Source organism: Molothrus aeneus, chromosome 1 (assembly GCF_037042795.1).
Source record: "Molothrus aeneus isolate 106 chromosome 1, BPBGC_Maene_1.0, whole genome shotgun sequence".
NCBI classification, from domain to species: Eukaryota; Metazoa; Chordata; class Aves; order Passeriformes; family Icteridae; genus Molothrus; species Molothrus aeneus.
In genome coordinates, this window is record NC_089646.1 from 7,109,046 (window position 1) to 7,136,225 (window position 27,180).

Sequence of the window (27,180 nt, forward strand, 5' to 3'; positions counted from 1 at the left end):
GATAAGAGGGTGATGCTGTAAAACCAAGGAGGGAGTGCATGGGTCTTGTTAAAATTCAGAAGGGTGTTTTATTTTAATAATGAGCATTGAAAGAATAAAGATGTTTCTTGTTTAAATAACTCTTCTGGGCTAATGCCTGGGACTGGGTTTCCACATGCTGAGAGTCCAACCATGTGGATGCATTGCAAGGAGCAGCTCTTGGCCTGCAAGCTCCAGGGCAGCCTCTCCTTTGTGAGCAGTGTATGCAAACCTCAGCAGCCTGTGACTGATCTCTTTTTCTACCTATTCCTGCAATACAAATAAGCCCTCATGGAATACAAGGATCTGTAAAAAATTTTACAAATGCAGGAATAACCTTTCTCTTACGATCCCATTTCTGGCCCCGCTGTATTTCTTCCTTGCAGGTTCATATGCTATATCTCTAATCCCTTGTTTGTAGATTTGGTATGTGCACACAGCCAGAGATATATCCCTGATTGCTGTTAATCCTTTGAGTGTTTTTACATTATACAGCATATGTCCAGGGAAAGTTCTGTCTTGTGCTTTAATGATACTCCCTGATCCTCCAGCAACACTCCTGGAAACAGAAAATCACACCATCCTCTTTCTATCCCAGGGACTTCTCAGGCTGTGAATTGGGTTTTATTCCACATCACAGAAACAAAGAACCACTGAATATTTTCAGAAGTTCAGTCTGATGTGTTTGCAAACCTAGAAAAGAAATGGAAGGTTGGTCTAGAGGCTGGACGTAGAGGAAGAAATCAGCACACAAAGACCCCACACCATATCTTTGGACTTGCCTATGACCTCACAAGGGTCAAAATCCATGGCTGGAGCTGGTCAAAATTTTCTTTTTGAGGCCTATGATAGAATGTGTTTTTCTCATGAAGTAACCTCTGCCAGAGAATAAATATATTTGCATTTTTGGGGGTGGTGAGGCTCTGGAACAGGTTGCCCAAAGAAGTTGTTGATGCTCCATTCCTGGAACTGTTCATGGCCAGGCTGGACAGGGCTTGGAGCACCTGGAAGGTGTCTCTGCCCCATGGCAGGAGAACTGGAATGCAGTGATCTTTCAGGTCCCTCCCAATCCAAACCCTTCTATTATTCTATGATTCTAATATTAATTGGTTTGGATTTTAAGTGTAACTTCAGGAATGAGTGCTTTCTAGAGGGTTTTACTTTAGTTGCAAAATCTGTCAGACATGTTTTACTTTAAATTCCCAATATATGGCTTAACCTTCATTGCACCTTGAGGTAATTTATCTATAAATGAACACTAATCAAGAAACTTGAAGTCATGTGGGATGCTTCTAATATTTTGGAGATAAGTAATATTAAGCCTAAATCACATTTAAAGAGGATATTAATTGAAGTAGTAGAGCAGGACAAATCAGTAAAAACACAGAACAGCCAGTCAAACTGGGCTACAGTTGCATGGCTTTCCACAAAAGCACAAAGTACCCATGGGGTATTAATTACCATATTAATTAATATTTTTTACAGTTCTTTGCAGAAGATAGGCATCTACAGCATGTGTTGTGCAGAACCAAGAAGTGGTCAGTCTTGCCTATTAAAATAAACTGGGAAAGGAAACCAGATGTCAGAACCTCTTCTGCTGGGGGGGTTGCTGGTTCACAGGAGAGCTCCTGGAGATGCTTTGAGCCCACAGCTCCATGGTGAGCCCTCCAGCCCCTAAACCCTGGCAGTTCTGCAGGGAATTAGGATAACTCTGTGCTCCCAGGTCTTCCTGTCAGAGCTGCGGCATCATGAAAGGTTTGCTGGGATAGAGAGAGAAGACAGGAAAGGGTTGGAGGGAGGAGGGGGAGGACTCATCACCCTTGATGTAGATATTGAACAGCTGGACTTCAAAGACTGTGTTACTCACCCTAGGCTCCATGTAAAGTCAGTGGAGAGGAAAAGGAACTCAAGATATTTGTCTCAGGACAGGGAATGCCTGATTCCCTGCTGCCTATAGGAGACAGGTAGGTACCTGGATAGTGGTGAAGTTAGCTGAGGTGAGCTTGCATGGCCTATTGGTTATGGCAGTGTCCTGGGAGGAGAGAGAGCTCCTGAGCTCTGGCCTCTGCTTCAGGGACTTCTGATGGAGTTTGTGCAGATGACGGGTCACATGGACACAAGCATTAGTGAATGCAGTGTCCCTTCTTCCTCCAGTCAAGTGCATTATCCCAGGGGTTGAGGTATCCTGAGGAAAGTGAGAGATGCATGTTTAAATGTCCTTTTACAAGAGAAGGAACTTGGTCCAAGTGCTGCTTCTAGGAGAGTGCTTTGGCTATTAACCAACTGACAGTGGGAACCACGTCCTGCACAGCCCCTGCTCTGAAAAGCAGCAGGGCTGCCATTTCCTTCTGGGAGGAGGAAGACCTGCCAGGAGGTCTTGCCATAACCAGCAGCCTGGACAGACTGGTTATTTCAGGGGGTTTAGGCTGAAGAGCAATTTCAGAGCCCTGAGTGAGTTGGAAGTGAGCTGGGTGCTGGCTTGTCAAGCCTGAGGCTCTGCCTAGGGAGGAGCATGAGATGTCACAGTTAAAAAGACTGGCTCTTCACTGCCCACACCTGACATCTGGGCAGAGCACACCTGAATCTCTCCCAAGGGTACCAAACCCAGCTCCTATTGGCTTCCCATGGGTTTCTGGCAGCCCTTGGATGATCCATGGTGGGTCACAGGGGTGAGGCACCAGCTGAAGGGCTCTGGGTGCCAGCTGCTCCAGGGCACTGCTGTTTTCCCCAAACCTTGCAGCACAGCCCAGTAAAAGCCTTGCAGGCAGTGCTGCAGACCAGTGGGAGGGAGACCAGGAGAAGGAACGACACAACACATTACAGCCAGGGAAAAGGATTCTGCATCAGGGATTATGTAACTTTTGACATGTCCTATATATCCAGGACCAGGGAGCTCGGGCTGCGCCCTGCCACGTTAGCAGGGCTCACTTTAGACAGCCACTGTTAAATGACATTCCCTGTCAGAGCTTCTCCAATTTCATGTCTCCCGCGTCCTCCTGGGGCAGCTCCTCAGCTCCTGCGTGGCACTGGGCTGGAGCTGCCCATGCCTGTGCCCGCCCAGAGCCAGGGGAAGCTGCTCTTCCCTCCTGCTTCAGCTCCCTGCAGAAGGACAGAGGCTCATGGATGAGCCCTTCACCCCACTGCAGGCCAGCACCCAACAGGACGTGGTTTGCATTAACTGCACCTCAGGAGTAGGAATCCTCGTTTGGGAAGCAAAATCCTTTGGCACTGTTAGCAGGCCAAACCCATCCCTGCTGGCTTTGTGGCCCCTGATGGCTTTTCCACATTTCACATGGGACTGAGCTCTCAAATGCATTTTACAAACTTGACCACCTCCCTCCAATGTCTGCTGGGGTTCATTTTCCCACTGATATTTTGCTTATTCCAAATGAACTCCACACCTTGATTTTTTTTTTCTTTTTTTTTTTTTCCCTTTCAGCAGAGAAAATAGGCAAGTGAAAGTGCATCACATGTACAGTCTGGGAAGAGCACAGAGACAGCCAGGCAGCCATTGCAGGGGTTTGGCACCTAGCTCAGGAATGAGCACATGCAGGTAGAATGTTATTCTGCTGCTCCTGCTGAGCACTCAGCAGTTCAGTCTCTGCTGAATCCCAAAGTCGAGTAAAAAGCAGCTGGTTAAGGTGGAATTTGAAAATCAGTCATAAGATAAACAGGTTGCAACATTAAGCACTCTCCAAGGGAAAAGCAGTGTGCAGCATATGTTCTTACTTTGGAAGATATTTAAAAAAAAAAAAAGAACTTTAATGGACTCTTCACTGGCTTATGGTAGTGGAGCTGTTAATTAATTAAATAACTATATGTGAATGGCATCCATTGGGAAAGAGCCTCACAGCTTCCAGATGCCAGTTATTGGCCCCATTACGGACCTAAAACTATTACAGTAAATCATTACATGCTCCAAGATGAACTGGCACACGATTGCTGTGAGGAAGGATGGAGCTATTCTCACTTGTGCCATTTTTTGCCAGTTTTTATCTAGTGAGATTAATTAGTACTTTTAGAAGTGCAAGTCAGAGCTATAAAATATTAAAGGATATTCCATCAATGGAGTGGAGACCTGCTTAAGCAGAGCTTTTAAAACTTTTGGATGTTCACGGGTAGATGGGATTTGGAAGAGATAATAAACAACATCTGATTTTGATTTTTTTTTTAAGAAAGGTCAGATTTATAGCTAGTGGGACTGCATGAAGCCTCCTTTGTGTGCTATGGGAATACTCAGAGGAGGACATTAAAGTTTATCACTGAAGTTCAGGTGCCAGGTAAGCAAACAGTTTCTCAGGCCAAAACCAATCATTTAAGGCAGTTATTCCAAACAGAAAATCAACCAGAAAGTATTAAATAACCTTTTAGCCTGGATCCCCTGCTGGGAGGGGAACATTTTCTGACATTGGATGGCAGCCTAGAATCTATGATCTGACCTAGAAATGGCTTTTTTTTTTCTTCTTTTTTAATTAATAAGCTATACATTTTCACCCCAAATGACCACTGTGGACCTTTCTGTCTTTTTAGGCTGTGAGAGGGAAAACCACTGAGTCACTTACTTCATTGCTTGCCCAGACAGAGCATCCTTTGAAAATCCTCTTGCCTGCTCTGTTTTGAAGCCCAAAAGCTGAGTACTGAAGAGGCACTCCAGGGACTGTTTATACAGTTTACCCAATAATTAGTTCTTAGAGACATTAATTCATGGATAGACACTTCCTCTGAGAAATTATTCCACAGCTGAAATTCCTCCCACAGCTGGACGAGGCAGGCTGAGCACATGGGGCTGGAGATTTTGCAGTCCATAAGCCAGAGCTGGGGAGGAGCAGTGCTGAGGGATCTGCTGCTGACACTGTCCTCTTGCTCCAAGCCTCATCTGAACCACGTGTGAAATCTCTCGCCTGAACCTGAGTTCAAGCAGGGTTCAAGTGGGGCCAGAGGGGCCGAGGGGGCTACAAGGAACCACTTTTGCTGCTGCTGGTAAGCAGCCCTCCCACACAGCCCTGCCAGGGCAGACTGAGAGATGCCAGCACTGATAGGCCTCTCCTGCTTAACACAACAACCTGTTTGTCCAGAAGGACAGACAGACAGGATCTCCCCTCACTCAGTGGGAAAGTGTCCCAGACTGTTCCAGAACAAAGAGCCTCCACACACCCCCAGGACATGGACAGAGGTGGCAGTGGGCTGTGGGTGAAATGTTCTGCTGCTCAGCCACACCACGTGCAGGTCAGCCTGGCTTGGAGGACATCATCCCTTCTGTAAACCACATTGTATAGGACACAGGGTAGACCACGTGTCCAATAGCTTTTCATCATGGGTAGAAAAACCAGGAATGGAAAACCAACCTCATCTCACTGCTTCTCCTAAAGCAAAGGTAAGGCCACATTCACACAAATCCTACAGGGAAGCAAGACCTACTGTATGAGAAAAGTGATGGTTTGCTGACTAACCCCTAGTTAAAGGAAACAAATTGATTTATTACATGAGCATGACAAATTGAGGCACCGGTCTTGCAAGTTGGGCTGTGTGAGCAGCTCCCAGTGTCCACGTGGCTCTGATACAGCCCAGTCAGGCTGACAGCTGGGAGTTGGAGCTGCCAAACCGGGAATGTTGCTGGCTCCATCGCAAAAGGTTGGAAAGTTTGTGGTTATACTTTTCTGACGCGCCTGAGATTTGGGTGGGAGCCATGGGAGCTCCAGCTCCTCTGCTGAGGCACAAGGACAGGCAGCTGCTTTGTCAGCCTTCCCCAGCGTGTGTGCTGCTAAGAAAGCACGGTCTTTTCTGTTTTTAAATGAAAACAAATTGCTTTTAGGACCTTGGATCTGAAGAGGGGAGTGTCATCGTGTGTCCAACACAAACAAAAAACTGAGCTGAGCCAAGACCAGCCCAGTGCTTCTTTCCCATTCTCTGGCTGTAAACACAAGAGACTCCTCTTGGCTTGTGTGTGAGTGGGAGGGAATGCAATCACCAAGCAAAAAATGTTGTTTCTACTTGATAGTTTAACGTCATGTAGGCAGGAGTTGTGCTTTTCTACTGAGCACACTTTCCTACTCCATGGAGTCTTTGACTGGCCTGTTCTTGTAGAAGAGGAAAATAAAATAAAGTAGAGGAAGATAAAATGCAGCTACTTTTTTTCTGCAACACAGATTATTACACTTCATTGGATTTTTTCCTGAGTGGAACTTACATACCAAAAATACTAGTGTGGTCCTAAGCCATCAACACTGATGTGTTTGGTGGGAAAGGGCTCCAAGTCACTGGGGCATGGAGAGTACAGGGGACTGGGGACAGATGTTTAGATCACGGATTTTGATCCAGAACAAGGTGGAAGTGAGTGCCAGTCATCACAGACTGGGAACAGGACATTCACCTGTGTGCAGTGAGCCTGTGGATACCTCTACAGGCCTCAGAATCACAATGTGAGACAACAGCCACTGTCAGCAAGGCCTGGTGTCCTCCAGCCAGCACCACCTGGCTCTGCCTGTGTCTTCCTAGCCACCACAGTAATTTTTTCATGCCCCATGTTCTGAGTAATTTGGGAAAGAAGCAGGAAAAAGGAAGAGAGCCATATATAATGATTGTAGAGTTAATGGTGGATTTCAAGTTTCTAGGTGGAGGAATAATGGATTAGTGTTGGAAGTCTGGTTTAGTTATGTATGTTCTGGCAGACACAGCTGGAGGAAACCTTGAGGTGTAGATGAAAAGTCCATTTTCACTTTGTAAAGATGTATGCACACCCTTAACTTTAAAGGTATAAATTTTCCCGTTGACTTCCCTGGAACTATTCATGCATTAAACATATGCATGAGCCTTTCTAGAAATAGGGAATATAAATGAGGCTACCAAAATAGTTAACCAGAAATACTTTCTGTACAATGGAATAGAAAAATTTACAAGAGGTGTGCACATAGGAGCTCTCAGGAACAGATAAACGCAGGTCACACTGTTAAAGGACAGGGCATCATTGCTTGTGTATGAGAGGGTGTTTTCAGCGACCTACAGAGCAGACTGGAGTGCAGTTTGCTTTCGTTACATTAATTAAGCAATTTACTGGAATTTAGCATGTGGCAGATTGGCAGGAGGCAAGTTTAACTTGGGTTGTGTGGCTGAGATCCTTTCAATGCGTTGACAGCCTCGAGTCCTGCCAACAGAGCAGCACACTCAGTGCATTTCTGCTGGTGGCTTCTGTGCTAGGTCCAACTTAAACAATTCCATTGGGGCCTGACAAAGGGAATGGATAAAAATGAACAGGATCTACATTACTTGAGCAGTCTGTTGTGAGCAAGATATCCCAAGTCTGTTTATAAGTAATGAATTTTCATTCAAGCAGTAGCTTACCTGGGCTAGCAAGAATTCTGTTACCTATTAGCGCCTAATTATTTTTTAATATTCAGATGGAAAATGTTTTTATTTTTATTGTTTGTAACTGTTTCTTCACATTGTTTTTCTTGATAGGTTTATTTTCTAGGTTATGCTGTAGTTATTAGCATTTAAATCTATAAGTTGTTCTGGAGTTGCCATGACCTGTTTGGGAATGTCAGCTACACAAACTTCCAGCAAATAAGCAAAATTGAGACTTGAGCTGGTGGTTGGAGAACAACACGAACACAGCCTATAGTACAATCAAAACCATTAAAAGCCAAAGGACACTTGTTTGGCAAAGCTGCCCTATATTCAAGCCCTTTAGACCTGTGTTTGTTAAAACACCTTACAACAGACCTTTCAGCTTTGCTGTTTTCATGGCAGAAGCCTAGGCAAGTCGCATCCTCAACCATCTTCTATGTTTCCTTTGATGAATTAAAAATGAGTACTCAAACAAGACCATCAACTAAAAGTCTGCAAAAAAGCAATTCCTTAGTCAGGAGTACTTAAGGCTTTTATACAGTTTCACAGGACTGGGGGGGTTGGGTCTTTGTATCAAGACTACGCTCTGACCTCTCTTTTCTTCTGTATTCAAAACCTAATGTCACCCTGGCCAGGATTATCCGGATCTGCTTTTCAGTATCAAGACCAATTAACTGGTGAGAAGGAAAGCTGTGGGGAAACAAGGCAAATCCAAAGTGAGATGAGGCTTCAGTCTCTACTCCAGGCTCCACTTGTATTTATTCTGGTTTCCAGCAGGCTTCTTTTGGCAAAGAGAGATTTACTGCTTGAGCTTTGGCACAGTGTTTCAGACAGGGAGGAGAGCTGGGACAGGAGACCACAATGTAAGAAAATGTACCTCACATTCAGTTTTCATTAAACAAAAGGATTTCTCCATTGCCTTTGCATGTCCTCTTTTGTGTCATGACGGCTTTGCAAGATGAAATGCCTTCTCTGTCCTATCAGCGTGTTGCTGTTGTTCACAAGAATCCTGGTGGCAACTAAATATTTGTTTTAGTCTGTGTATCAATTAACATTTTAGTTTTAGTACATCCTACCCCATAATTACATGAATTGGTTTTGGAGAGTCTGAAAGCCTACCTGCTTCCCAAATATAATGGTTTTGGCTTCAAATAAATGACAGGACAACACTTGACACTGAAACCATCCAGAGCAGAGAGTAGCCAGGATCAATTCTACACACTGAGAATTCAGCAGGTTTTGAAACTTTGCACTGATATTTGATGATTTCTTATCCTAACAGAAAGCACTTCTGTTTGTGTCACCTTTATTTTCCTAGAAACGAAACCTTGGTCTTGGAGAAAACAGGTTGTAGGATCGAAAGATCTAGAAAACCAGCCTTGTTATTCTAAGTCTGCATTTTTATCATCTTCAGGCTCTAATTCATATGTGCTGTACATGTAAAAGTGCAAATTCAGAAGGAATAGTTCAGAGTTTGACTTTTGGCTTTCAGATCTGCAGAATTTTCTTCATACCCCGTGAGTTCATTTAAACACCTGCCTGCTCTGTGTTCTAGCATTCCTAATTTTCCCATTGTCCATGGTATCTTTGATCAATCCACAAGTGGAGCAACACTGTGTTGAGGAATGCACAGCCCAAACCAGAGTATGTTTTTAGTTCAAAAAATAAACCCAGAGAATGTTATTTTCTTCCCTTTGGGGTAGGATACCACACACACTCTGTCTTACCAGAAAAGGAAGTATTGGGAAATTTTGTTTCCTAGAAGAGCTATTAGAAGCAGCAATAAACCACAAACCAATGCAAAGAGAAAAGCCTCTTTTGTAACTTTGACACTCTGTTATGCTGCTCTTTCTCCTTACGATTTGGTTCACAGCCAGCACAGCCATGAGGGTGGGTAAAGTATCACCAAGACTGGTGGATGCAACCTCTGTCCTTCATCCAGAGCAGGAAAACCACTTGAGCTTCTTCACAAAACAGAAGTGACTTCAACACAAAGCACAAGCATGAGGTTCCACCAGAGCAGAGCCATGAGCAGAGCTATGGAATTTGATCAGGATGAGAGACAGGGTTTTCCTTTAGAGGTGCCTGCACTCTGTGACAGTGGTCAGATGTCACTGCCACCACATGTGAGCATTGTGCAGCTCTAGAGGGGAGCAGAGCCAGCTCTCCCTGTGCCAGAGGGATGCCAGGAGCAGTGTCCTGGTCCAGGAGTCGTGCTGCACCTCCCAGAAGGTGCCTCCAGGTGAATCTCCTTCAGGCTGTGCTGTGGTGTTTGGTCACAGGGGTGAATTACTGACATCAGTGTGAGCTGATCTGCAACCAGCAAAGACCTGAGAATGTCTGAAACTCCCATTTCCACCACTGAGAAAGGCTGATTTGCTACTGTAGCATGGTGAAAATCAGGCATATTAGGATTACCCTTCTGAGTCCAGAAGGGCCTCACAGACTCCTCTGCCGTGGTGGGAGATGGAACCTTTCCTGAGCATTTAGCAGCCAGCAGTGGATCACGAGGCAGCTGAGCCCTGCCTGCCTCCAGCTAGCACTGACTGCTCCTTGATTTAACCACACCTGTGGGAGCAAAGGAAAGAGCTCAGCCAGTTGTTAGGATACTTATGGAATCCCACAGGACATTTCCACAAAATTGACAACTGTGCTAGTAAGTACTTTCTTGTGTCTGCTCGAGGGACTGAAATGTCTAAGTTATTATCCGCAGCAGGGACTTCAGGCTTAATAGGCTCAGAGTGCTTGTGCAGGCCACACAATCAATGGGAAGGGGCATGTAGTGTCAGCCTGCAAGATTTGTTGTGAACAGGATTGCAGAATAATCATATTTGGAATGCCTCCATGGATTTTAAAGATGGTGAGCCCTTTCCTTGGACTGCATGGGCTATTCAAATTCCTGCCTCCATTGGTTTCTGTAACTTCATTGCCTATGCAACTGATCTCTAGCATTGCTTAGGGGATTCATAAATTTTTTTAAAAGCATCATTTTTTTCTGATGGGTGAAAATACCAGCACCTGTATAATTTCACAAAATGTGATTTTATTGTCAAAAAAGTGCCACTGATGCATATGGTAATTGAAATGCAAGCAGTGCCAGTAGTATCACTGCAGAGCCACTAAGTTAAGGCATTAAAATAAAGGATGAGGGAAAGTTTAGCCATGACCTTGTAAGTGAATGCTCTTCATCATGGGCAAGATTGCTTAGCAGCCATGGGGACAGGGTGGCCTCCCACCAGTTTCCTGCTTCCCAGAAGAGGTTGAATGGTGTCCCATCTCCAGCTGTGACATGAGCTTCCAGGGGCAGTATGTCCACCAGGAACAGGCTCACAGAATTCAGAGGAGCAGAACAGCAGCTCTGGTGGTGAGTATCTCCTCTCCAGCCAGGTTTTTCTCTTCATGCTGTCTGCAGGCTGCTCCTGCAACCCCCTGACCTTTTGAGAGTGTGCTGGTTTTAGCTAAGCCGTTCTTTGCTACTATGGGCCTTTTTCTACAGGCTCTGGAGAGAAATGGAGCCCTTTGCCTGTCAGCTTTTGATGACCAAATGGCTCTCCTGTTTCCCACACTTCAGCAAAGCCTTGAGGAGTTTCCCAAACAGCCTCCCCTCTTCTCAACCTCTTCCTCTTTCACTTCCCTCCTCACGGAGATATTGGGATGGAGACAGAACTGTCAGAGCCCAAGATGTGTCTCAGAGACAGCACTGCCCACCACAGCATGGCCTTCTCCATCAGCAGCATTAGAGTGTGCAGATATTCTACATCAAATTCTTATTCATCCCTTGACAGGAGATGTAGAGTCCATTCCTTGACCTTTACCAAGGTAAAGCTTTGACTTTACCTTTGGAGCTTTGACTTGCCACTGCAGGAACCTGGAGCTTTGACTTGCCACTGCAGGAACCTCACAGCCTTTCTAAGCCTCTTTTTGGAGCAATGGCCTAAAATCTTGTCCTTAATATTCAAATCCCAGGATTTCTTCTCTTTCCTATCTCCCCCACGGCTAGGAGGTCTTTAGCACAGGCCCAGAGAGATGTATGAGAAAGAAACCTGGCAAAAGGTTTAAATTAACTCTCGTGGTTGTGCCAACTCCTGCAGAACGAGAGTGCCAAGATCCAAACATGGCTGCTCACCAGCATTTGGCAAGGCGGTGACATCTTGTCACCGCTCTCCTGGAGCACTGGGGCCCACACAGGTACAAGGACCAGCTGGCTGGGGCATGATGCAAAGCAGGGTGGGAAAGCAGAGGGAAGAGTGCCAGGCTTTTCCCAAACGAAGTCACAGCCCCGTTTCTTCAAAATCATCTACTCAAATGTGACATTACTCCCGAGTGCCAACAGAATCGAGCCTCCACAGCTACTTACCACTTAACTGATGTGTCACATGGGTTCAAGCTTCCCTGTCTGGGGAGCCCAGTCTGTGCTAGTAATAAAGAGTGCACATAAACCCTCAGCAAAGGAGAGAAGGACTCACTTGCAGTGAAACTTGCTCCTGCCACAAAAAGCTGCAAGAGTGCTCTGGAGCTAAGTGCTAACTGTTGGGAAGGTGCCTTGAGCTGGAGGGGAAAAAAACCCCAACATAAAATAAAAAGTCTGTTTTTACATTTAATTCCTCCTGGGTCCAGAGCAGCAGAGTTTTATATTTTCATTATAAATAAGCTATAAAGAATCTACATAGTGGAATCCATATTCCCAGGTGGGAACAACATACAGCCCCACTCTAGTCAGCCTTCTCTTTGTAAGTATTGCCATGCCAGACAGGTCAGTGAAGTTCAAGGGCCCTTTTGTCTCACTCCATGTTATTCACAGCCCAGTGCCACTCTGCTGTCTTCTCTCACACACAGGGACAGCCAGACCTTTGATTTCAGAGACTGCTGCAGGGCATCAGTTCTCCATCCAGATCATGCACATGCATTGGACTCATGTTCCTTTACCTGTCTGAAATTTTTTTCCATGACCAAAGTCTTCCAAGCCCTTCCAGTGCCTTCCCTTCTTCACAAAATGCAGGGTCCTGTGCTACTCTGTAGCTGTTGGACACACTGCACCTGTCTGCAGCTTTTACACAGGGGAGAATTCATTGCAATTTCTACACCAGTTGGAGTTTGTGCTGTGGAACAGCTTTATGCTGAGGTGGGTGTTGAGTTTGACATCAGGCTTGGTGATGGCAAAATGATGTTGCCCATCGCCCCAGTATGGTATTTGCATATCAAAAGTACATTTGAATAAAGAGGTTCAAGAGACATTTTATTAGAGCAGCCACAGAAAAGTAAAAAGTCATGTTCCTCTTCAGACACAGTCCATGGCTTCTATACAGCTGCCATCAAAAGTGGTATTTCTTCTTCCTCTGTCCATTACTCTCCAGCAAAATTACCATTGCAGGTATGTTTCCACAGGAGAACATTTATCTTCTGCCATTTCCAAACTCCAGGAAAAACTAAGTTTCTGAGATTAGTTATATAAGAAAAAGAAAACTTGAATTTTATGTGCAAGTGTGAACTTAAACCAAGCAAACTGTTATTTGTATTTTATTTGCTCTATAAAAAGCCTAGGAATACAAAGAACTTTTAACTGAATATAAAACTCAACATTTTCTTTCCAGGTGTCCATAGAAATACCAGTATAGTAGAAAATAAATATAAACCCTGCAAAATACCTTAATTTGGTTTTGCTAAGAAGCCCTCTCGTTATGAAAAGAATGGGGGAAAGGGTGAACTAGTTCCTCTTTATTTCAAGCTTGCTGCTTTAATTCCATATTGCATATGAAACAACAAACAAAATTCTAAGGAATGTAAAAAGTTCCTGTGTCTACAAAAGCCTTAATAATACCACCCTGAGCTGAAGAACAATGGCACTGACATGAAAGGATTTTCATTTCTAAGAAATGCCTTAAATCAGAGTTCAGGAATACGTGTATTCCATGCTCTTCTGCAGGGCTGATTTAAACCAGACCTACCAACCTGAAATGTGCTTCCTTCCTGGGAGACTGAGCTGCAGCAGCTCAGGGCACCCCAGGTGAGACACTGGGCTGGAGACAGGGTGGTACCTCAGGTCTGGGTGAAAGAGGAGGATCTGCATTAAGCAGAATATTCCAGGTATAATGCTACATTTCATACACAGTTCCTGGCTCACAAGGATGGACTGCAGTTTCCAATAACTACAATTGGTACAAAATTTGGAAAATTCTTCACTTAAAAAATGGCAAACCCCATGTTTAATAGCCACAGAGCATTAAGGTACAAAAAAATTGCTGCTTTCCATGTTCTTTATCACTGCATCTTTCTGAGACTTGTATCCTAAAGGTTCATTTTTCCAAAGGGCATAATTTTGGCAGAGGATGAGGTCAGTGAACTCCCAGATTATGCACTGCCTATCTCTCTTGCAGCATTACAGGGATATGCAGATGCTCAGCACCTCAGAAATCCAAGCTTGCTATACAGCTAAAACAAATGTGCAGAGCATGAATATTACAATTACCAGAGAATTTAAAAAATCTGTCTGCATTCAAAGTAAAAATAAAACTGGGAAATTTCAAAATTTCCTGAGGTGCTCTTTTTGATCAACTAGAACTTTGGCTTCATTTCAATTTAGGCATTTCTTTCATAATACAATGCAAAATACAAACTACATTGTGAAGAATATAAAAGCTTTTTTTTCCAGTTGGGAATGCCAGAACATATCCATTGTTTTTTTTCTCAAGCATATTCTTCAGCAAGTATGATTTTATGAAGAAGTTAATCATCAGTGGAGTTGCATTCTCCAGTGGAAAGGGGGGCTGTTTGGTTTTGATTTTTTTCTAGTAGAAATTACATAGTCCTAGAATTTTCAGATTTTAAAGTTCTCTAGTTCTATTGAAATTTCCCATTCTTTTTTACAAAAAAATTCAATAATGCCCTTTATCATAATTCATAATGGAAGTGTCTACTCATGGTAAACTATCTAACCTGGGTCCACTCTAGGCTGAATGGTTTTTATATAATTTTTCATGTATTTGTGTACCCATGCAGGTTTTGAAATAAAATACATATTGGTGCTGATGGATGAGAAAGCACAAATGAAGTGACATTCTATAAAATCATCAGCTCTGGGGAGATGTTCAAAAGGCAAAGTTTGCTGATGTGCCAGAGTAAAAGAACTGATGGCATGAAGAAGTGATCAGATGGAAGGTTTAAAATGAGAAGGGAAAAAAGGAAGTATTCCACAGAAAGAATAATTAAACCGAACTCATTGTGAACAGACACAACAGAAACCAAGAGGGTAACTGAACTGTACAAGGCTGGGATTCCAAACATACATTCAGCTTGAAAAAGCTGCTTCAGAAGTCAGGAAATTCAAAGGTAAGTGTCTCACAACAGAGTTTTTTAGGCATCTTCCTCAAAAAGATACTGAGCTAGATACTTCTTATTAATATGCATTTTTGTTAATAATCTCTTCAATCTAAACTATAAAATGTGCTGTGCAACATGACTGAACAAACATCACTGTGAGAAGTATTTCCCCCTTGTTTGAGTAATTTGAATTTGTAAGCTAATGTAAGTTTTTGTATTAAATAATGTACTGTGTGAAATTTTCTTTCTTGTAAAGTACTTTGAAGCTTTCAAAGGGCACTCTAGGTTCATAAATAATGTGGTGTTCTTTGCCAGAACTGTAGGGCATTTCTTGTAAGTTCTGAATCTTCTGTGCCAGAATTGCAACATGTTACATGCCAAATCCTGCACACAAATGTTCTACATGTGGCAAATACATATTGGTAAAGACCAGAGGCGTGGCATTCCTGGATTTCTTAGAGACTGGGGAAGGGAAAGAAGTGGGAAGGAGTAATGAGGAAAGGCAGAGAAAAAAGTCTGTGCATCATTTTAAAAAATGAAAAACAACAAAAAAAACCAACCTCCACTCCCAAAATAACCTGTAACTTGCACTTAATTATTTCCAAAAACTAAACTTTTTGCTGTTACGCAGCACAAACTCACAGATACCCAGAGCTGGGTCTTTACTTTTCCTTCAGTTATGGAAACCAGGCCTCTATTTCTTTAATAGCTGAAGATTCTTCAATGCCAGACATTTGTAAGGATCAGAACACCTGCAATCCCTGCTCCTCTGAGCACCCCCTAACGTAAATGGAGAGGCTGTGAGCCAGGAGAAGCAGCACAGTCAGGATCACCACTATTTAATAGGCTGTGAAAATGAATCCTCTTCTTCAGGCAAAACTGGCATTTCTTATGCCCAAAGCTGCAGGGAATAAACCAAGGCCAATGTTTATAAAGTGTGAACTCTGGCCTCTTTGCAACCTCTGCCACAGACAAGTAGGCCCCTACTTCTGCAGCTTGGAAGAGGAGTAAGACCCAGAAATTCCAACAGGCATTTGGCCACATTGGTTTGACTGCTGAAGGATACCAGGATTTTATGTGTCTTTTGTTACTATTTTCTTGATTAAGCACAAACAAGTAATGTCAATAGCCCTCTATAGTTTGGATGGAATTGCTGAAGTAATTAAGAAATTTTACCATTCCCTGTCCTTCACTGAATTTCAAGAAAATGGTGACAACAATTATTAATTAACCAGCAATAACCAGCGAGTTGAAAAGTTATGAGAAGGTACTTAGACCTAATCAGGCATTAAGCACCTGGATTTGATAAATGTTTACAAAATAAACTGATGTTAAAACTGAACTCCACATTCTGCAACACTAAATGAACGTTTTACTATCTGGTTTCTTTTGAGGTGGCAAGAAACTACAGTAAAACCTTTGCTGTTGCCAGAATTACACTGCTTAGAGAAAAACATCCTGTGTGTTACCATTTGCTGCCATGATTTACAGAGATATGGTCTGTAGTCTGTATCAGTTTCATGTGGAAGTTTTAAAGGTAAAAAGCCTTCTGCAGAGTTTGCAGATTTCTGCATTAATGTCTGTGTTGTTGCAAAGAGGATCAAGTGGTGCTGTGTCACAAGCTTTTCAAGGAAGTTAGCACATTTTTTCAGGTTCATCTCCTGCAAGGTAAGACTCTCCCCTCCATTGCTTCTGTCTATCCAATAAAAAGCTGATAAACTATCTAAAATCAAAACACAGAGCGAGGGGTGAGCGCAGAACAGGTTTTCTAGAGAGTAGAGAGTGAGGAGTAACTGAGTGCTACTACTGCAGCTCACAAGGAAGAGCCTTCCCAGGCACTGCTTTATCATTTCTTCTGTCCCTTGTGCCAGCCTGTTCTCAAGGATGGTGACCAGCCGGAGCATATCGAAATGGTAATCGGTGTCAACAAACATGACTTCTACTTCCAGTCCTCCCTGTGCTCTGGCAATGATGCAGCGGGCTAGCAGGTGATAAAGCATTTCTGTTTTTCCTGTCCCTTCTGGGCCATGGAATTCAATAACATCTCCTGTTTAAAAACAAAGCAGTGTGTTGTCAGGTAAGAGCATTTCTAGCCCAGAGTTGGTTCTCAGTGTTTTCTGAACCAACATTCACTATCCCACAAATTGGGAAATGCATTTTAATCGACATTCATAAAATGGTTTAAATCCTGGTTAGTATCCACCAACAGATATTTCAGTGTTCAAGAAAGGCCTCTAAAGTGAAGTTAATCAACTGTGAACAAAGGTTGAAAGCCTCTGCCAGCACTATCTAGGAGACTTCCGTCAAGAAAAGGTTGGCAACTGGATTTCATCTATATCATTACAGGCAGATAAAGGCAGAAGAGGAAGGTGCTACACAAAAGTGGCTAACCATGTACACTATGAACACACAATTAAGAAATAACAAAGCAGAGGACAAAACAAAACAAAAAAATTGACATATTAGAGGTCCTTTCACATAGATGTCACATGCTGCATGTCACAAGATTCCTACAGGAATCTGTGACTTGTGAAGAGATCAGCAGTAGGTTTATTTAGCGCTTATATTCAACTGTGGTGATAATAATGTGAAACTGCTTCTTTTGACAAGGGAGACTCAGGGATTCCTTCAACTCCAGGCAAGGCCTCTGTCTGAAGCAAATGATCTCTGTTCATAAAAGGATTCAGCCTAATTATCTCATCCATGTGGGTCATAAAATACATATCATAAAAATTTAAAATGTTAATTAAAAACAGCATTATGCTTCATTAGGAAACCAGTTCTTTTGTTGGATGTGAATGCAAGATACTCAAAAGCCTTATCCAAAGTCTTCTGATGTCTTGTATCAGAGCAAGACCCTAGAAGAAGTTAATTTATTAGCTGCTCTTTATAAATTTCTAATTTTGGGAACTGGATGAGTTATTTATGACATTTTGGATTTTATAGGCAGGAGGGTAACCACATGCAGTAAGGAGAATCACACCACTGTAATTGCAGGAAGGTGAGAGATTTCCATGGCCTGGGCAAGTGCAAATGGCCTGACAGCTTTCCATAGGGGGATGCGAGAGTAGAGAATTAACTGCAACTTTCCTTAAACATGCTTGTGCCTGCCTGAGTTAACAGGGTTTTTCAAGTCACTGCTCAGCTTCCAGAGGATGTCCTCATTCACAAGTGCCTACAACATCAAGATGCAATTTGGGATCAGGGGAGCAGGATGGTAGAGAAGAAACCAAGCTCTTCTCCCTTTGCAAGTGTTAAAAGCAATTTACACCTGATGTAACAAGTCTGTCCATTTCAGTGTCACTCAGAAATAGCATTTATATGAATTTCTGATCCTTTGAAATCTATTAAAAAGCTTGATTGTCTCCCAAGCCCTTATTAAGCTGTTCTGAATGGCTCCCTCACTTCTGAGATGAAAGATAACTACACATCCTGGGACATAAGTTTTTATTTTCTCTTCCTGTGCAGAGGTCACGGTGCCCGATGCTGTCACTTGCAGCCAGTGGCTCTGCTGTCACACAGCCTGTGCCAGAGACATAACCACACCCTGGCAGGGTGAGATACCAGCTTGCAAAAGCTCCTCCTAAAAGTGCTGGGTAGGTCATTCCCTCCTACTTTGTCTCTTGCAGTATTTTAGAACAATTGTGTAAGGCAGCTCTTGATAAGGAACAAAGTGTGTCTTTTGCCACTGTCTGTGACACAAAACTTCTGCCACCCTGGTTGGCATTTCTGAATCCAGACCAGTAACTGAGTGGGGCCAACAGGCAATACTGCTTCACCTGCCTTTACAGCAAAATATGACCTGCTGGATTCAAAAATTCTTCTGGGAAATAAATGCTTCACTTTTTCCATTTGAAGACATTCTAGCAGGATGTCTGTGTGCTACAGAATGACCCTAGATGAGGGGGTTTTTTTATTGGCAGAAGTAATAAAACTTATTTAAGTAAAAATTCTAAGTTGAATGACAATCATTCTCAGAGGTTTTTGTGGTGGTGGTTTATAAATGTGAACAGCAAGACAGCCAAGCACCCCTCAAAGTTTGCTCAACATTGCTGAAAGAGATCCACAGCTGCCCTGTAGTTGGACCAAGACACTTGAGTTACTCTGCAAACAGAAACAGCTTGGACTGCAAGAAAACCTCAAGAGAGCTGGAGATTTCTGTGCCTTCCTGATTATCCAAGAGGCTGCCCACAAGGAGAACGGCTGCAAAACAGGAACCATTTATAGCAACATCTATAAATGTAGGGTTTCATTGAATTAGCAACCAGGCTGTTACAGTAAGATAAGAGGGGAAATTCATTTCTCTGGATCAGAGAGGACAAGCCATGACACAGCAAAGGAGGAAGTGAGGCCAGCAACGTTTTCAAGAAGCCTCTGACACAGTGACAGTAGGTCACAGAAGAAACTGAGTGATCACGACTAGCATCATCCATTAATGTCAAAACAACTTTGAAAAGAGGATTAGTAAAAAGATACTGTCACAGGATGAGAACAGGCTGAGAGGGAGAGCAGGAACAGCACTTTAACATGGAAGAAAGTTAATGGGAATTTTTTCTATTAGAATTGGTGTTGGCAGACATTAAACATATCAGTAGATGAATGTTCCATTAGCTTGGCAAAACATGCAGAAGACAAACTAATTGGGTTAATAAAAACTTAAGTTTGTGAAGATTTAACAGATGGAGATGGATGAGTAGAGTGATTTCACATGAAATTCAGCACTGTGAATTCAAGAGTTAGGTTTTAAGGAGTCCCTGAACACATTGCCTGGCTCAGGGCAGCCAGAACTGGCTCATTATGGGCAGACTTAAGAGAATAATAGCCCACTCCTATGAATGGGCATGCAGGTTAAACTAAATGATGCTGAAGAAATGTAAATATTTATGTAAGATTAATATATTTTTAACTGAAACACCGTGTTCAGTCCTGGCCATCAGTTTGCTGTTATGTCTTGAATGAGAAGAGCCTTATTTTTGTCTGTAATCAATCCACCAGCAAATGCTGGTTAAACTATTTTCTGACACAGCAGATACAAACAGGCTGTTGGAACACTCAGCAATAACTTTGTGTGTTTCACATCGTAGGCTACCTTGAAGTTTCTAGGCTGGTCATTTACAATACAGTGCAGAAGCTGTCACTATTATTTATACCATTTATAAGTGAAGTAGAAAGGCCTAATATTTATTCCAAGTTAATGTTGGGTGTCATGCAATTGGTGAACATCAGAGCCTTAAACTGACACCCACACCTTCATGCCAGTGGCACAGGGGAAATATGGACTGGCAATAGTGGAAGATTATTTAATGCTTGTGTCACTTTTGCTCCATTCCAGAAGAGCTTAAATGGTATGTAATTAATGTACTTATGTGCTCTTAAATATGCAAGTCCATCATAATTAGAAGCAGTGGTTAGAGTATCACATTAATACCTATATTACCTGTCCCTATTTTACAGTACCTTGACATGCAAGTTATGAACACTTAACTAAAATGTAACCTTTGGATAGTTTATTGAAACTTCATGTATTTGTTTGAAAAAAATGAATAATTTAGGTCTTTGCATTGCTTTAATCACTGCATTTTAGATGAAGAGCTGTTCAGTATTGACTTCATGGGCAACCTATTACAGAATTCCACAGTGACACACTAAAAGTCAAGTTCATGACAAATGGAGAGGTAGGCCTTCAACAGGGATTTAAGACTGAATAATGTGAACACACATCAAAATAACACATGGCCTCACATGAATACTGTGGTATTAAAAGACAAAGCAAAAATGCAATAAAAGGTGAAGTCCATTTATATATATACTTCTAAAGGGCTGTGCTAGTATGTTAGGCAGCTTCATTAATGTCAGCCAAAAAGCATGACCAATATGGGTAATAATTGATACCATTTGTTGGAAGCAGAAGAGAAATACAAGTGCTTCAAAAGCTCAATGACTCTGTTGGCACAGAGAAACCAGTGATGAATTTTAGAAGGTTTCCAGCCATGTTAGAACTGAGGTTCTGGAACAGTCTTCAGACAGACATGAACAACCTATAAAGCTTTAGGAGCAAAGCAGATCATTTGACATGAAATTACATAACACTATGGAGTGCAGCAAGGGCACTTAGTGATCCTCAAGAAAATATCTTAAAATCTGTTTGACCAGTACATAGCCAGTTCAGTCTCCAACATTTGTTTGTTGTGTGTAAAGTTGACTAAAAAATACCAAACATCCAGACTAAAAGATTGTTTAATATTTGTTTTGAAAAAAAATACAGTAATATCTCATTTTCTAAAAAAATAAGAATTTGAGAGTCTTGTAAAGCATACACCAATTTCACTCCTGGTCCTTAATTCCTCTTGTGAGTAACACAGCAGTTCAGAAATGAGAGTATTTAAATATTCTTCTTTGTTCTACTTGCACTGGCTTACCAGTATTTCTCCACCCTTTATCATTGTTATGTGACACTGGCAACTTTCAGGGCAGGAATCCTGTACTGTTAAAGCCCACATGTGTTTACTAGTGCTGCAAAACAATACACAACGAGTCTCACAGTGACTGTGTTTGAAGACTAAGCATCATCTCTCATCCAATTATCCTGATTCTTTTTATTGCTTTTTCTGCTCTTTATTCTGAACATTCCATATTTGTGGGAATTTAAACTGCAGATAAGTGTGCTGCTAACCACTGAAGCCACATACTTGCCCTATGAAATCCACTCATTCATACATAAATTCCACAACAGTAGTACCTCACCACTGATCCTCACTGTTTGCCACTCATATGCCTTTTTTCATACATATTTTTAGCCTTGTGTAATCAGAGTTGTCTCTTCCATCGTGAAATTCATGAAATTTCACACAATCTGGAAAATCAGTCTGACTTCCTGAATAGTGTGTTCTTTTCTGTTTAGTTCACTAATTTCTTTCATTAAAATATCCAGCCTTGATCTTAAAATTTCTTGTACTGGTGTCATTGAAAGGTTATCCCACTTCTCCAATCTGAAATTCTCCTTCATTCACTGAAGGTCTCTATGAGCCATGTTGATCCTGCATTGTGAACTCATTTAACTAATTAGTACCTATGGCCATAATGGAATTGTTTATGAACTTCTATTCTGAGTATACCTAGGATTGTTCAGGTCAGGACTGAATGGCATGATGACTTGGCTTCATTGAAAAATACTGTTTGCTCATGCTCCTTATCCTAATTTACCCAGACAACTCTGTATCACTGAACTCTCTGCTATTTACTGAACCTCATGTTCTTTGCAAATTTCTGCAGTTATGACTTTGTGGTGGTTGTCTAAACCACTGATTAAAAAAACAAACAAAGAGGTTTAATGACAGACTCTAGAACAAATTGCTGGAAAACTACTGACACTGACCAACATGCTTGGTATTTACTCACCTACACCTGTGTCTTGATATGTATAAAGTAGATTTAGAGGCCTATTTAATAATGTTTGGAAGGGTGACTTTGCATTATTCCATTTTATCTAGATTGCATTGAACTACATCAACAATTAGAATTCTGATCTAAAGCAAAATAATTTACTTGTATGTTTATCTCTGAGAATACTTCTACATGAGCATTTTTCCATAAATGGGATGAAGACACATTTTTACCATGAACAGGAGATCCTTCCTCAGCAAACAGACAAGGCTCGAGATTCTTCAGAGAACTTCTGCCCTCAAGTCGTGCAAGCAGCTTTTAAAGACAAGACAAAGAGCCATGCTGTTAACTTTAAATAGTGAACCTCAGGACACAAATGTAAAGGATTCTAAGAACTAACAGTTTTCCATGAGAGTCCTATTGAAAGATTAGCCTGATTTTAAAAGTGTTTTCATAAATACATATGGAAATGTATAGTCTGGACTACAGCAACAGAAGGTCCCAGCCTTACAAACAACAAGCACACAGATTCAGTGGCAGTGAGGACTGGAGATATGAGGAGAAATAAAGTTTAAAAAGCAAAGGCTGCTCAGGGACATTAGTGAGAGGGATCACTTCCAGTACACAGCAGTGCTGCCATTCCAAAGAACAAAGGGAAAGAACATCATTTGTAACAACCATCACCTCCAAAAAAAATACTGGCTGAGAGGTGAAACCTTACCCATCAACAATGCCCTGAGCCAGCCTCTCTGAGCATTTCTAAGTAAAACCATGTGCATTTCACCTGGGAAGTTACACAGGACTCCTCTGGGCTACAATCCTATTATATCATAGTTACTTGTTCAAACAGAGTATGGATTAAGAATCTTCAAAAGTAATTAGTCACCAGTGGCTCTGCAAGAACCTTTCTAAAGCAAGCTTGAATTTGTTAAGCAAGTTCTCCAAAGCCCCTTGTAAAGTAAGTCCATTGTAAAACTAATTACTTCAAAGATCATGGACAGTTTCTTAAATTGAGAGGTATTTCCATAGCAAGCAGACAGGTATTCACAAAACCTGTGTTATTATTAGTTCTGGCACACTGTGTAAAGCAAGAATGAACATTTTCCCTGGTACTAGAGCTGCTATTCCCTACATGTATTCCCATACATGGCAAAGGACATTACTGGGATGCTCTGTGTCACCAGAGCACCTATCCTGGTGCCAAATACCACATTCTCCAAGACACCCAGCTGTCATTTAGAAATCTGAACAAAACAAATCCTGTTCAGTTTTATCCCATCCTCAAGACCAAAAGAGCAGTGAGCACACACTTTCAAAAACTGCTGCCTTCTCTTGCTTTCCCTCCTTGTCAGATCCATGAGCAACACTTGCTCTGAATGATCTTGAAAGTTCTTTAAACAGTTGTGTATGTGTGTGTTTGCCTTTAAGAGTAAAAAATTAAATGGTCCTGAATTTGCTTCAAGTGGTCACAAAGGGAACGTAAGTGTGACATTTTCATTGACATTTTCAGAGTCCCTTCCATTAACAAAATGTCAATGTGTTTGCCTTGGCCTCTTCACACCTATCCAGGAGAGTTTTCTGACTCATCCTCTGAAGGGCCAAAAAACCACTCAAATTGACCTTGCTCTGGATCAGCAGATCGTCCCATTACACTTCACACATTTGTGCAGCACAAAACAAATGGTGAACTCCTGGGAACCAGCAGGGTTCCATGATCAGGACAAAGCAAAAATCCAGATGGACACACATACATAAGAATACAGGAATTAACTTGGGGCACATAAACCAGCAGCTCTCAACTACCAAGAGGGCCTTGGCAGGCCCTACATGTGCAGCTCTTCTGCTGCCAGGGCCTGGCCACCAGTGAGGAGAGGCTGCACCCACTGGGGAGAAGAACCAGGAATCCCTCACCCCTTTGTCAGCAGTGGAAGTTGAGGGAAAGAGGAAAACCACCACAGGCTGCTGCTTTCTGATGCTCTTCACTTCCCAGCAGAGGAAGCACTGCTGCAGCACACAGGGTTAACAGGGGCTCAATGATGGGCACTGCTGGGGCCAGCAGTCACAACTACTGCTGGCCTTAACACATTGCTGCAGCCTCCTGCTCCTAAATTCATTTGTACATTAACAAATATATCCTCTGCAGTGAATTTTTTCTGGAACAGTGAGCCCCTGTGTCCTCTTAGACTATCAACTCTTTAAGTTTACTGAGAGAGAGTAAATTGATCACTATGGTTTAAATATGAATCTGTCGTTATTTAAATGACAAGTTTATGGATTAATTTTAAATAACTACAGGTGCTTTCTCTGAGCACTGCTCATGAAGGTAATTTATGGTAATTTGCTGATGATAGCACACCTGTGTTTTTATCCAGCTTGTATTTACTTCCGAGTTCTGAAGCAGAATCTCCAAAGGCACTTGCCTCATTAGTGCCATGCTGGGAGCAACGGGGTTCCTGGCAGAAACAGCCAACAATTTTCCTTCAGCTCTCACAAAGGTTTGTCCACAGTGCAGCACAAGTGATGGAAGCAAAGCTGAGACACTACACAGGCATCCCTCACCTCTGCCCACGTTACACAGGGACAGCACAGGCTGCTCCAAATCCAGCAAGAGCCACCTTAGCTCTGCTCCAGGGGAGGCTTTCCCATTTTGCCTCCTCTTGTGCTCTTCTGGAATATGAGAGGGGGAGAAATCCCCAGCATGTAAAGGGTAATCTGGAGGGTGGATGTCAGGGGTCTCAAGCTTTGTCACACACAATGTACAGAAGGACAGACAGCATCCCTAGAGAGAACCTCGGAGCGGGAAGAGCTTAGAAAAAATTCCCAAGTCGATTTCAAATCCCATATTAGAGACTCCTGATTCTATAATCAAAGTGTAGGTGCTCATTTCTTCCTCCATAAGCCTCTCTTCATCTTTTTTTACACAAAACACCGCCCTTTAGCAACCTGCTAGTGGTAGCTCCTCACTCTTAGGTGTTCTTTGAAAATGTAATTATGCCAGCAAGAAACTGCACAGATGTGCAGTTACATGTAGAGAAAAAGCTGTACAGCAAAAGTTCAGCAGCAGCTGGGATAAATGTCAATAATGACGAAGCTGATGAGACTCAAATATTTCAGCTATGCCTTTTATAATTTATTTTCCTTTTAAGAAACAAATATGCATATGGACAGTCCCACTGACTAATGCAGGACATGCTTGTACTCTGTTGGTTCCATTGATGCTGTGCATCAATGCAAACACACACGTAGGTCTTGTCAGGAATGAGAGATTACTTCATTAAAATGTTAAAGAAATTCAAATTAAATACTCCAGCTCTGGTAGAGGCTGTGAGCTAACCTACAGGCTATTTACACATACAAACCTATCTCGAGTACTAGACAAAATTTAATTCTCAACCACTATAACCGCTCTGATTGAGCTTTTGTAAACTTTGGGCATGAAGACATATGCAAGCTATTTATCATTACTTTTACTGTGATAAACCAAAGGTGTTTTGCAAGAAGGTCTAATTTGTTGTATTAATTATATTCAATAATAAAAGCACAATACTGTGGTCTCAATATATAATTCAGTAAAATCTGACTTTATGCATGAGACTATTTAAAGAAGTATTGGTTTAAATTAAGTGTTTTCTGTTTCAAGTGCTTTTACCATTTTTTGTCTGGACACTGTATTCATATATTGACTTTCCTTAACCTGTTGGTTTTCAACTCCTCCCTTGTTCCAGGCTGGATATCCATCCATTGCAGGCAGCTGATGCCATGAGCATTCCCTGTCAGCACCACTCATGTGGACAAATAAATGCATTTACCCCTTGGACAAAGAGCACACCTCATGTCCTTAATTCATGTCTATTTGTCTAGAGTGGACATCTGGTAATAATTTTTTTTTTTAAGTGTCAAAAGTGCTTAAAAGCCCAAGTCCCACTAAAAACCACACAGAGCTTTAACAATAAATATTATCACACTTTTCTGTTTTATGTGAAGTATTCAGCATGTTCTGGTATAGTTACACACAAATCTCCAAGCAATTAAGTTGCTGAAGTGGAAGTTTCTAACAAATAAAACATCGAGAAATGGGAAAAAAAACCTAATAAAACAACACAAGATCCCAAAACACAAACCTCTTTTCTCCTGAAGAGGAGGAAAGCAATTCCACCTTACAAAATGTTTATTTATAGAATCATAAATTTGGAAGAGACCTTTAGGATCATCAAGTCCGAACCTTTAAAGGAAACCTTCCTCACAGGTCTTCTTCCTTAGGCTTCCCCTCCAACGCCTGGGAGGGGAGCGCGAAGGGAATATTTATGAAAATAATTATCGATACACTCGAACCAAGAAGCGCCCACAGCAGAAATCCACCCGCATCCCGACACAAAGGCAGAACACGGCCCCAGGCAACCCCGCTCCCTCCCGGATCCACGGGAAATCCACCGGGAAATCCACGGGGAAAGCCCCCGCGGCCTCCCGGGGGCGGAACTCCCTCCCTCCCTCACGCACCGCCCCCTCAAGAGGCCCCGCGGGGGCTCCCCCGCTCCCGCCCGTGGGGGTGAGGGGAGGAGGCTCAGCGCTCCTCTTTTCCCGTGGCTACAGCCTCGCCCGGCTCTCCCCGCCCGTGAGCCCGGGCCCGGGGCTGCGGGGAGCGGGGGAGCGGGGCGGGGGCCGCGCCTCACCTGCGTGCCCGACTCCGCCCCGCCGAACGCGTCACCCATGGCGGCCCCGCGGCCCCGCGGCCGCCGCCGCCCCGCAGCGCCCCCGCCCGGCCGCGCCCTCTGCGCCTGCGCGGCTCGGCCCCCCGGGAGCGCGGGGAGGAGCCTGCGGGATGCAGAGTCGCGGGTTCGAGTCCCGCCTCCGGCTCAATTCACGGCCGCCCACCCGCCCGACCCTCGTACGTGTTTGGGATTCCTTGGACACCGCCGGCAGAATCACAGAGTCAAATAGGTTGGAAAAGAACTCTGGACTCATCGAGTGTAACTTATGATTGAATGCCACCATGCCAAGCAGACCACGGCAATAAGTGCCATGTCCAGTCCTTCCTTAAATGTTGAATTGAGATCAATCTTACACTTAAACAGCTCCAGGGACGGTGACTCCACTGCCTCCCTGGGCTGCCCATTCCAG

At 42.8% G+C, this 27,180-nt stretch overlaps 1 protein-coding gene across 2 annotated transcripts; it reads right to left on the bottom strand.

Moving 5' to 3' along the window:
* Positions 1–12,577: 12,577 nt before the first annotated feature.
* Positions 12,578–26,811, bottom strand: XRCC2 (X-ray repair cross complementing 2). Of its 2 annotated transcripts, none has more exons than XR_010783748.1 (3): positions 26,733–26,764; positions 22,296–22,377; positions 12,578–12,796 (listed from the first exon to the last, which is right to left on the bottom strand). XR_010783748.1 is itself a non-coding variant. In XM_066550970.1 (3 exons), the coding sequence occupies exons 1-3, from the start codon at positions 26,769–26,771 to the stop codon at positions 16,011–16,013; spliced, it is 837 nt and encodes a 278-aa protein (XP_066407067.1). In that variant the 5' UTR covers positions 26,772–26,811; the 3' UTR covers positions 12,578–16,010. The 2 variants fall into 2 exon arrangements, 1 of the variants encoding a protein (XP_066407067.1); XM_066550970.1 differs by having other exon boundaries at positions 12,578–16,726; positions 26,733–26,811.
* Between the last annotated feature and the right edge of the window lie 369 nt (positions 26,812–27,180).

Bases quoted from the DNA above. Each gene is read 5' to 3' on its own strand.
- XRCC2 (XM_066550970.1), bottom strand. From the start codon at position 26,771: ATGGGTGACGCGTTCGGCGGGGCGGAGTCGGGCACGCAG. The intron at 22,378-26,732 runs GTGAGGCGCGGC...TGTCTTTAAAAG, and splicing joins GGGCGGAGTCGGGCACGCAG to CTGCTTGCACGACTTGAGGG. The intron at 16,727-22,295 runs GTAAAAATGTGT...GTTTTTAAACAG, and splicing joins GGAAGGATCTCCTGTTCATG to GAGATGTTATTGAATTCCAT.